Source organism: Centruroides vittatus, unplaced genomic scaffold (assembly GCF_030686945.1).
Source record: "Centruroides vittatus isolate TY-2023 unplaced genomic scaffold, ASM3068694v2 contig_2604, whole genome shotgun sequence".
Classification (NCBI taxonomy): domain Eukaryota; kingdom Metazoa; phylum Arthropoda; class Arachnida; order Scorpiones; family Buthidae; genus Centruroides; species Centruroides vittatus.
The window spans coordinates 110,217-123,149 of NW_027121655.1; the positions used below are offsets into that span (position 1 = coordinate 110,217).

The window sequence follows — 12,933 nt, forward strand, 5'->3', positions numbered from 1 at the left end:
GATAAAGAATCTAGAAGTGTAATGAATGTAAAAATAATTTACATTTATTACATTTCTAGATTCTTCATCACAATCTATAGAGAATGGCAAAGTTTTATCAAAATTGACCCATTAAATTTTGAGAATGAACTCAATTCTATAAGCCACATAGAAAATGTGCTAGCAACCTTGGGACTTTGCATGACATCACTTTGTTGCACATATTTATGAAATGACCTTATATCTTGAAAACAAAGTCATGGACTCCATTTTTTATTGCATTTTTGGATTCCTCATCACAATGAAAAATGGCAAAGTTTAATCAAAATTGATTGAACAGATTTTGAGAATGAACACAATTCTGTAAGCCGCACAGAAGAGGCTTTGCTAATGCTCCATCTCAAATATTATGATTTAAAATCAGATTTCTTTTTTCCCGTTAGAAAATTACTCCTTCCCATTATTTAAAAACAAATATATTAACATTTGCATTGAGTTTTCATTATCACATAATTTTACTGTAATTTACATATTGGTTTATATTCTTATATCATCAATTTTATTGTTTTATCAAATAATCAATAAATACAGTATATTTATCAGTTACATTATTAGACTAGCTGTAAAGATGTGAATCTCCATGCAATTTCTGAATCCTCTCTAATGGTATATACAGTAGAAAAAAAAACACAGAACTGTGTTAAAGTAAGGTGATGTGTTCTCTGAAATCTGGTTGTTAATCAATTCTTGCCCTGTCCCGTTTAGATGTGTAAATGTGATCTGCATGTTTGTTCATGTATATTTTATATTTAATGATGTCTTTCTAATACATAATTATTTCTCATACTTGTGTTAATTATGATTCTATAAGAGATCTTTTAATTGTTTGTTTATTAGGAAACTATAGATAAAACCAAACTGGAACTACAAAATTGTCCAAAATTAAAATACACTTTCTTCATGTCCAGCAAAACAGTTTAATTTACAAACATTTTTGACTTAATTGATAAGTCATTATCAAGCTACACCTTAAAACTTTTATATTCAGTACTGAAATGATTGAATAAAAACACATTCAAATTAAGATTGTTATAAATCGAATGCTGTTCTGCAAATGTAACCAACATAGTACTCATTTAAATGGACTGTTTTACCATCCAGTACTCTGTTAACTTGAGTCCACTAATGTAAAAACATAGGGGAGAAAATCTGGAACATGGGAGAGTGTTTTCTCAAACAAACTACTATCTTATCTGATCTGACTATACAGAGTGTCTGCAATCTATAGATAATTTTAAAAATTTATTACAAACTAAAATAAGGCAATAGCAAAATAATTCTGTTTGCATATTGACAGATTATTTTTGAAGCTTTTATTAATTTCCTGGTATTTGTTTCAGAGACCATTTAAAAAACTGAAATTTTTCAAAAATGACAACTACACAAGAAAGAGCACTTTCCTGGTTTATTGCAACAAAATCAAATTCAAACACAAAAAATTACAGAACTAAATATGGAAAACATCCTTAGGCATATCAGCTGATTTGGAACTGACATAAGCAGTTTATGAAAATAGGTGTAGTGCTACATAAACCAAGGACTAGAAGGCCTAGAACATCTGATGGACATTGAGTGTATATGTCAGTCATTTTTTTTTAGCAACTAAGTCCATCCATACTGTTTCCATTCAACTACAGATTTTTAAAATTATCTAAAGACTTTGTGGATATTCTATACTTTAATATCAATTCCCATATTTAAATTTTATATTTTGCAGTTTTCAAAATAATGTGTTAGGAAATTATGAATTTGAGAAACAATCTACACTACTTTGAATAATCAAATATTGATTTAAATTTTTTTAAAAAATAGTTACTCTTTTCCAACCCTCTTAATTAATTTCTCATGCGTAGTTTGAGCACAGGTTTTAATGGACTATAGTCTAAAAATGTAACAAAGTGCAAAAAATGATAAATAATTGTAATTTAAATAACATCATTGATCATATTTAAATTTTTATTTTTTATATGTCAGCATATTTTCTAGAATACTGTATTAACAATTTTATATTCTTATAAAATTAGTCCATATTCTTCTCTTCAAAATAAGCTCATAAAAATGAAAAGATATGCTCAATATAATATAAAAAATTTATTGTAAGGTATGATTCTAAATAGTTGTTCCAAAAGTGATTAAAAATTTGAATAATTTATTTAAGAAAATATTTAATGTAGATAGAAAATGGGAAATAATAGATGAGATTGACAAAAGAAAGTTAGTACTAGAGTAATCTATATTCTGTGGTAATAATTATAGCTTTGATATGATGAAAAAATAAAATTAGTATGCAAAAAAAGAAAAAAGATTAAACTTTCAAATCTTGTTTCCATTATTTTGTATATTTACTGTTTATTGACTAGTTGGCTTTTGTTATCAAATAATAATTAATGCAAATTTATTTTAAAAAATGATATGGATAAAAAAATACTTTGTTTTATATAAATTCACATTAATAATAAATATGAATAATATATACTGTAGATGCTTTGAGAACTTAAAAATTTCAACTTCTTTGACTATTAAGATGTGTTACTTTTGAAGCATGTTTTTTTATTGTTCTTATATTATTTAGATGTCAGAAACTTACTGAAGCTAACAATATGTTGAGAGAACAATTAGAAGTAGCAACTCAAGCAAATCAAGCTCTTACAGCAGATATACATAGATTAACTGAAGAATGGCAACATACAAGAAAAGAATTAGATATAAGAGAATCAGAATGGAGGGAAGAAGAACAAGTATGTAAAATGAATTCAAATTAGTAATTAGCTTACTGATATATAAGTTATGTGTTAATGATATTTTTTTTTTTTTTACTTAAAATAAGTCATTAACATGCAACATATCTCGTATATCACTAATTGGTAAAAGTGCATTAATTCAAATCAGTGTTTATTGAATCAAAATTTATTATCAATTTTTTGAAATGCATATAAAGTATTTGAAATAGTTTGCTTTTTTTAATTGAGTGAAAAGAACCATTGATAACGTGTGTTTATAAATGAATGAAATTAACTATAAATATTTATTTATTTCACTTATGTCCTTGCCTTATGTAATATTTAACCAATAAAAGTTATATTTTGCTTTATTATTTTAGAGACTTCATATAGAAGAATTTTTAAAATACTTTTAAAAAAGTTGAAAAATGTTCATGTTTATATTGGGTAGAATTATTTTCTTATATCTTTCATCATTTTTTTATTTCATTTGTTTTTCTTTTAAATGAAATTAAGATAAAGTAATAAAATAAATTTTCTTAAAGTTCTCTTTTAGTAGAGTATCTTTGATAGTAAAGAAAGGAATATGATTAATGAAATGGAAAACTTAAATGACGTGGAAATCTAAAGTAAAGCATTATTTTACAAGCAGTATCAAAGGCTATTGTAAAAGTATTCAAATTAAAATGTAAGAAGCTGTATTATTTAATTTTAACTAATGGAAAAATTTTAAAATAACAAATTAGCAAATTATTAGATATTTTTGATGATAAAATTAAAAGAGGCAAATAAATAAATTTAAAAATGTGAGAAAGATCTGAAATACTTAATTCTCAGAGTAAGAAACAAGCTTAATAAAAGTTTTACTTCTGAATATGTTATCTATGTGGAATTTCTAAAATAATAAATAATAATCAAATACAAGATCTGTTCAAAAATAACTGAACTTTGATTTTTTAATTTTTATTCTTTAAGTTATAGATTATTGGTTCTTGTCCCCTTTGAAGTACTCCCCTTCCCTATTCATACACTTATCCCAGTGGTGTTTCCACTTTGCAAAACAGTCCTGGTAAGCTTGTTTCAGACTGTCTTTCAATGCTTGTGATGGATTTGTTTTAATGTCATCAATTGTGTCAAAATAGCATCCTTTGATTTTAATATTGGAAACAAGAAAAAATTGCAAGAAGCCAGGTCTGGTGAGTAGGGAGGCTGGAGAGGACAGTGGTTTGATTTTTGGCACAAAAACTGGTGAATTGACAAAGCTGAGTGAGCAGGTGCATTGTCATGGTGAAGGAACCATGAGTTGTCTTGCCACAACTCTGGTCTCTTTTTGCAGATTTTTTCACTCAATTATTTCAAAACACCTGCGTAGTACTGATGATTGACTGTTTAACCTTGAGGCAAAAATTCAAAGTGCACAACTCTGATTTTCTGAATATGAGTGTCATCAGTTGAAGTCGAAGGCTTTCCTGGTTGAGGGTCATTGTCAACTAATTGATGACTACTTTTGAATCTGGTAAATTGCATACAACCTAGAGCATTACCTCCATAAGCTGATTCAAAAGTTGAAAAGTCTCCATAAATGTTTTTCCCAGTTTCATATAAAACTTCATGTTGGATTATTGCTCCTACAAATCACACATTGCGCAAAAATCACATCGCAAAAATTTCCATGAACACTGAAACACCTTTCACTCAAAAAAACAATAACATGGGAATGAAACAAGCTATCAACAATCTGAAAAAAGCAGCATACTTAGTGTTGTCAACTTCACGACACTAGGACACACTGTTTTTGCCTTATTTTTTGAACAGACCTTATATATACTATAAACAATTAAATCTTTTGGTAAATAGGTTGTATTGGACTGTTTAATATATTTCTTGTATTTATTGATTAGGCATACAACCATTGTATATTCCTATGACTAGGATTGAACTGTGGTTAGAAAGAAGTAGAGACAACTATCTGCTCTTATCTTCAATTGTTCGCAATTGCTAACTTGTATGCACATCTTTTATTGCAATTCTTGTTCAGATAAGGCCTTCATTTTAAAGTAGTGTTGAATTCTTCTTAGGAGGTCAAAATAATATATTTATATACTAGTCATAAAAGGCAGCATGGAGTAAGTAATGTAAATTTGTAGGCTGTAGTGTGACTACCACTGGATTTTGTTGTTACTATTGCCTATGGAAATAGTTTTCCTTCTAATTATCCACAGCTTTCATTTATTGTATCCTTTGGCTCCCAGAGGGACCTTGGCCAATGTTGTGAATGGATGAATTAGAATACTTCTTATACATATTACATGGTTTGTAAAATATTGTAAGATACAAATTTAAAAATTAGATTATTTTACTTATTTTATAATATATTATTACAAATTAAAAAAATAACAGTTTCAAATGAAAGTTATGCATTGGAAAAGTGATGAGAAATAAATTATTTGTTTGATAACTTATTGATTTTTTCAGTATTCAAGTTATATCTATAGGATAGGTTAGTATAGAATCATTATAATGCTTAATGGTAAATTTCATGTTAACCTTTCAGTAACTAAAAACTTATTTTTCTAATTGTTAAAATCAATTAGAATACTATAAGTTTTCACACCATTGCAGTCTAACATTACACTGTTGAAAAATGATATTAGATCATCTGTTTGTGAGGTAGTGTTAACTTGAAATATTAAGAATTTGAAATAAGTTTTCCTTATGTCACGGTATCTGACACGTTTGACCTTGCAATTTGACATACCTATTTGTGCATCAACATTCGATTTGTATGATATCTCAAAGTACTACACTGTATGTGTTACTTCTAAAATAATAAAATTCAAAGGTTTCTTTGATAATTTCTATTTCTAATGATGGGATGAAAGACTTGAAAGTATTTAGAAGTCAAATAAAGCATTCTAAACATCTCCAATAAAATTGAAAAACAATGGATGTTAACATTTTAGAGTAAGTTGAATAAATAACAGTTTCATCTCAAAAATAGATTTATTTATTAATCTTATTATATAGAAAAATAATATGTTTGAAAACTTCATAAAATCACAAAATTTTTATTACAGACTCTAAATGATTATTTCACTGAAGAACATAGTAAGTTGCTGAATCTTTGGAGGCAATTACTTAACTTTCGACATGAATTTGCAGAAATGAAAATGAGTACTGCACGTGATTTAACTGCTTTAAAGTCAGATATAGCACTTTCAGCAAGTCATATGACAGGAGCTTGTTTAAATTTGTTAGCTAATTCATCACTATCTCAGGTGAACTGACCTTAAAAAATAAATTAAGTATATTATAATTTAAGTTTTTTTAGATAAATTTTGTTTTATTCAATTTAAATATGAAAATAATTTATAATTTCAATATACCACATTGAAATTTTTCACAAATATTTTATTTTTTTATTTTTAAAATAAAAATATAACATATATTTTAAAATTTTAGACTCAACATTTTAATTTTTTTATTTAGTTATATGATAATTTTAGTTCTGATTTTTAAGAGACTTCTTTACAAACAGTTTTCAGAAATCCACAATATTCTTAAATTCAAGAAGATTGTAATTTAAAATAAATTAAGTCTTTCAATTTCAAAATCTTATTTAACGATTAAGAAATAAATTAAAGTTCAAGTTATTTGAATAATCATTTTTCTTTATTTTTTAAAGATTTGTTATGCTGAACTTTTTTAAATATTTTACAAATTAAACTATCAAATTAAGTATTGACTTTAACAATTTAGAAGTTTTTAAATATTTCATAAATTACCATATTACTTCATAAATTTACCAAAAATTGATATATTTCATAAAATTTAAGGAGACAGATATGTTAAATATTGAACTTCAGAAAATTACTCAAGAATTTAAAAAGTTACAAGTTAGATATGAAGTAGAAAAGAATGAATACAAAGAAAAGTAAGTTCAATTAGATATTTTAAAGTATAAAATCACCTTATTTTTGTGAAAAATATAAAAATTTAGTGTGATTTGAAAATTTTATATTAAATTCAATGAAGTTTAATTTCAATGAATATATTTTGAATGTTTGAAAATAGGATTCATGACCTTACTGTACAAAATGAGAAAGCTAAAAATAATATTGAAGAAAAAGAAGAAACAATTAATACTTTAAGAAATAAAATTGATAAAATGGTATTAAACAGTCTTATCAATTTTTAAAAACTTATGCTTTGATACTATTACTACAAAATAATTTTAATTTATAGATAAAAGAAGAAGAAGAAGTGGAAAATAAAATTGAAAATACTAATATACAATTAAAATATCAGTTGAATTCACTATATGCCACATATAAAGATATAGCACAAATTATTGTTGATGATGCTTATCATCAAAATTGGATTGATCATTTACAAGAACATTTAGAAAATAGAGGACAATTTATTTTCAAGTAAATATTTCATTTTTTGAATTTTAATTATATTTAGAGAAATTTTATTGTTTTACTAAAGATATAATTTAAAACTTCAGCTTTTTTTAAATATTTTATTTAGTTATATATTTTTGTTTGTTTATTTTTACAGTAAGTTTTTACTTTTTTTAAATAAAAACTCTCAAATCAATTATGAATTTCTTATTTAATCATGCAGCGATTTATTTCAAACAAGGAAAAACAATTATTTAATAGTTTTAAATTTAATTTTCTGTTTTATTATTATTTTATAAATCCACACAGTTTATTTGTACATTGTAATTATTTTGAAAAAATTCAATAGTTTAAATCAGTGATTCTCAAACTTTTTCGATCCACCGCCCCCTTTGTTCCATAAAGTTATACCCAACGCCCCCCATGTGAGAAAGGATTGGGAATATTCTTAGGAAAACTTTTCTACGAATCTCACACTTTGTGCCCTTACCATACATTGTTCTCAACATCTGGAAACCATTAAATGCAATGTTTCCTCTTATCCATTTGACAAAGGAAAGGGAACTTTTACTTTTGATCACTGTTCGGTACTCTGCCTCCAGCGCCCCCTAGATTTACTGACCGCCCACAAGGGGGCGTTATCGCCCACTTTGAGAAATGCTGGTTTAATGAAAGTAAGTCTTTACAATAATTTTTTAACCATTTTAAAATTGATAACAAAAAATATAAATTAAATTTTGTAATATAAAGTAAATTATATGAAATTTTGCAATAACTATGGTCTTGTTAGAGGAGAAAAGATGAAAGTTTTCATATAAAATTAGGTATTTTAAAACAATTCTGAAAGAGAGAAAAATATTGTTGATGCAAAATAAACATTATATATATTTTTATTGAAGTCTTATAGTTGATTTATTCAAAAAATGGTAATAAAATAATTGAATTGAAAAATATTCCCTTCGTTTCCATTAAAGCTAGATAGATTGCTGATAGATTAGAAAACAGATTTTTTAAAAATCTTTATTTACTTGGATTTTTTTGAGTGTAAAATTTTTGGCTTTGTTTTCAGTAACTTACATCATACAAGGAACTCTTATTGATATGGACTTTATTACTGGATGTGGATATGCATTTTGGGTCTTAATGATTCCTTTTCAGTTTTTATTTTTTATACAGATTTTATCAAAACAAGTAATAGTTATAAATTACATCACATATATGTCTTTACAGGTAATATTTACAAAAAAAATTTTTTTACTTACATTAGCTGATTATTGAATACAAATTGAAGTTAAAAATGGGCAATTAACTGGATATATTATAAAAAGTTTGTTTAAAAGAAGATGCTGTATAAAATAACATTGAAGTAGATAAATAAAATTTAAAAAATATATATAATTTTTCAAAAAATAATTTAAATAGCTACTACCTGTAGATGGGTAAAATTATGAGTTGGTAAGATTTAAAACAGAGTTTTTGAATAAAAACTAATAAACGGAATTAAAAAATGTGGATTTGAAAACTTTTCTTCAAAAATGTTGAAATTAAAAGCTTTTAAAACCATTATAAAATTGTACAAATTACACTGTATGAAAATCAACATAAATTGACAAAAGTACAACACAGTGTATTATAACTGGGGGAGGGAGTTTGGATGGGATTTTTGATGGACTCTACCTATCATGAAGAAGTTGCCGGATCTCACTAATAGTTAGACCATCATTTAAGTTCATTTTATATTCTTTTATTTTAATAATTTCTAAATGTTCATGTAATTTCCTTTTAATAACATTTTTTTCTTTTTTGAGGATTTTAACAACATCAAGTGAGATCTCACAATCTTCTCCATTACAATGTATGGCCACTGCTGAATTAGTGTAATTATATTTTATAGTGCATAAATGTTCTCTTGTCTGATTTTTAGGGTTTTTCCAGTTTCACCTATGTATTGATAATTTGGTTGGCAACTGCAGGAAATATATAGAAACAAACTAGTTACAGTACAATAATGAAAAATAAGAGGGATACCTGTGTGTATATATATATATATATACATATAGATATCTCTCATATAACATGGTAGTTACATTCAGAAAAAGTGCTGTGTTATGCAAATCCATGCTATATGAAACAAAGGACTAGTGCAAAACATAGGGTTAGGTTCCAGAAGTTAACAAAAGTCTACTATTCTTTTTTGTTTCTAAGAGAAATATGTTTATTAAAACAATCAATAATTTGTTTCCAATCAATAATTAAGTAACAGTCACAATTAAGATACCATATTATGTATTAATGTTAACTTTAGTTACATGAGGGTGGTTTTTTTTACAAAGTATCATCATTTTCTGAACTTTTTTTTTGATCTTGATTGAAAATATCAGCAACATCTTCATTTTTTAATTTTTACCATAAAATTTTTTGTTGACAAAATAAAAATCTATTATTAATCAAAAATTTGTCCTAGTGAGTCATGTTTATTCAGTTGAGTACTATGATTTTTTCCATAATTTGTGTTTGAATAATGGATTGTTCAATTTAAGCAAGTTTGAGTACCAAGATATAATCATATTTTATTCATCATTTTTATGAATGATTACTTACTTATGGTTAAAAGAAGGTTGATAACACTTACGTAAAAATATTTAAATAAACTTTACTAAATATGAAGATTAATCTATAAAAAGAAAATACAGTGACTGTCTTAAGAGCTAGTCTGAAAGCAATGATACTTGGTTGATAGTGCAATTTTTTTTCCTTGTCCTAGCTTTCCTATCAGTTTTATTAAACCTGATGAAAGGCACAAAATCAATTGAAAATTTCAGTATTCTAAAATTAGAAGGCAAATTTGAGACAAAACACTTACTTGAATAAAAAAAAATATTGAATAAAGGCATTTGCACTTAAAAGTTGTGAAATTTTCTACGAAGGATTTTCCAGACTGTGTTAGAGTAAAACCAGGAATCATATTGTGCGGGAGATTTCCCTAATTTTTGAACCATGTTAGAGTGAAACCATGTTGTAGAAGTTCCGTGTTGTACAAAGCATACCTGTATATATTTAGTTATACATTCTGAAGTTGGGCAAAACATTTTTGAGAATTTTTAATACTTAAATAAAACTTTTTGAAAGATTGTTAGATTCAGCTATAGTTACAAACGGACCATATGTTTCTATATTCAACGGTTGACTCAACAGTGAATTTTCCATTGAGGGATTATGGAGAGATTTCATATTCAGGATGGGGAGAAGATCCGCTGCAAGGAATAGTCGATAAAATCAATGAAGAATTTGGGTTTTAGCAAATCTGTCAATATATCTATTATGAATGTGAGTTTTAGCTCCCTCTGTTGAACGATCTGATGTCACGTTTTGCAGAAAAAAGAAACGCTTTCGTTGAGAGGTCGCTTTTCAAGATGGCTGACTTAAGTAACGAGAAGGTGGCGATCATCAGTGTTTTGCTAAATAATTAAAGTAACTCACTTAACCATTATTCAAATAAATCCTTTTATTCAAATGAACCCATATCTGTATCATTTTCTTGTATACTGGGTCTTTCTTTAATAATTTTAATTTCTTGAATATTTATATCATTAGGAAGAATTAGAGGGGTAAATATTGGTCGTAATCAATTTTAGACAAATGAAAAAAATCTTAATATTTCAATATTGACCAAATTATCGAACATAATCGTGCAATCACATGTTTTATCATATACAGATTGTTCATTAATCTATCCATTATTACAGCATCCACAGCAGCGAATGGATAGTTTCTATAAGTGAAATTTACTTTTTTGTGGAAGCCACCATGTTAGTTTGTTGAATACTCAATGGTCTTTGAGGTCGTTGAGACCGTTAACGGTCTCAACGACCTCAAAGACTAGTGACGTCAGCACTGTTTTACTGTTGAGCTCAACGGTAAAACAGTGCTGACGTCACTAGTCTCAACGGAGAACTCAATGGTCCATTTAGAAACGTTGTTCTCTTACTGTTGAGTCAACTGTTGAATATAGAAACATACGGAGAATTGTTAGAATTTTCATTGCTGATGAATATATAAATATAAAATGAATTCACTTTTTATTTCTTTTATATATCAATAGATAAATATGTGAAATTAAAATAATAATTTTATATGTTGAAAATGTTTTGTTTCACTACTTATTTATTTGTATTTTTATTATGATGTGACATTTTTATCCTTAGAAAATTTTGTTTTTCTTTTATACAATTCAATTGTTATTAATAATTAAAGTGAATTTATATACTTCATATTTTTTTCTGTGAATATTTTCTTTTTCAGGAATTTGTTGGAGGGCAAAACAACTTCTGCAGTCAAACATTATTCTCAAGTTGAAGTTTCTGATATACCCATTTTTGCAGAATCTGTTTTAACTGCAGTTAGAATTGCTCTTAGCCACTACCACTTGGAAGAAGAAGTTAGTATATTTAAATTGAAATATATCTAAAATATTTATAAATCTGTTTATATTATATTGACTGATAATTCCATTAACAGAAAGTTTCTAAAATAAATAAAATATAGAATTATTTAAATTAATATGATGATTTATATAAATTGTCATAACATATTACAGTTGTGTATTATTGCACTAAATTTCAAAATTATAGGTATCACTTTGCCAACTAGATGATAGCAGTATTCACAATGATTGGTTAATTTGATAAATTATGTTAAAACACCTGAAATTTATTACAATGCCCAATTTTGTTTGCCATTATTCATAATGCCTGTATTAATCACTTGGTCCATAACATATATATATACAATAAATGCTCATTCATTCGAACTCAGATAGTTCGAAGTTCCATTGGTTCATAACCGTACTTTTGTCCTGACTGAGGATATAAAGATTTAATGTTAAAGAATTTAGTTAGTTCGAAATATTGCTACTTTGAAATTCAAAGTGAAAATTCTGTCCAAACTGTGGTAAGAGTATGTTAACTGGTTTATTTAGATCAAAGTGCCTACATACTAAAAGAGAACAATAGACCAAGAACAACTCTAATCTGGTCAACATGGCTTTGCTTTTACAGTAACACATTTTCATGTACCCCCTTACCCATGGACTACCCTTTTTTTCCCTCTTATCTCATAAAATATGGCTGGGTTTTGGGATGACAAGATTGGGCTACAAGTAGTAGATTGAGATATTTATAGGGTGCTAGGCTACATATGGGTGACTTACTACTATTTGGGCCACTTTTAAAATAATTTGGGCTACATTTTAAGGAATTCTGCTTTACTTTTTATAAACTCGTCTGGAATCTGTGAGGTTCTCACTGGACACGTGCTGTTTACCTTCAAATCTATATTATTATTATTATTAATTATTAATTAACAAAAATAGCATTCTGTATAAGTAGCTGTACTCTGTTTGCTGTTTGCTTAATTAATAAATTACATCTGTGATGTGGCAGTTGGCTTATTTGGATATATATATATATATATATGCAATCAAATTTAAATTATTTTTATTTTATTCTTTTATTTTATATAATATACTGTATATATAGTACAATAATATATGTATATAATATAGTATACTGGAAGATTGTAATTAATGAATTACATTTGAAAGCTTTTGGTTCATATCAATTTCAGCTATAATCAAAATTCTAGTTTTTAGCTTATAAATTAGTAATTATACATAATTTTGCAAACCAAAAGTAAATATTTATGTATAAATTGTATTTTAATGTTTACTTTTTTACTATTGTAACTTTGGTATTTCAAAATAAATGAGG

At 26.3% G+C, this 12,933-nt stretch overlaps 1 protein-coding gene across 2 annotated transcripts in view; it reads left to right on the forward strand.

Moving 5' to 3' along the window:
* The window catches only part of LOC136971567 (rootletin-like), a 68,733-nt gene that overhangs the window by 8,169 nt on the left and 47,631 nt on the right, over nucleotides 1-12,933 (forward strand). For both annotated transcript variants that reach the window (XM_067266031.1, XM_067266030.1), the window contains exons 4-9: nucleotides 2,612-2,777; nucleotides 5,837-6,037; nucleotides 6,596-6,693; nucleotides 6,834-6,930; nucleotides 7,005-7,189; nucleotides 11,468-11,603. In XM_067266031.1, the coding sequence (XP_067122132.1) occupies nucleotides 2,612-2,777; nucleotides 5,837-6,037; nucleotides 6,596-6,693; nucleotides 6,834-6,930; nucleotides 7,005-7,189; nucleotides 11,468-11,603 (883 nt within the window). The remainder of the gene's footprint in view (nucleotides 1-2,611; nucleotides 2,778-5,836; nucleotides 6,038-6,595; nucleotides 6,694-6,833; nucleotides 6,931-7,004; nucleotides 7,190-11,467; nucleotides 11,604-12,933) is intronic.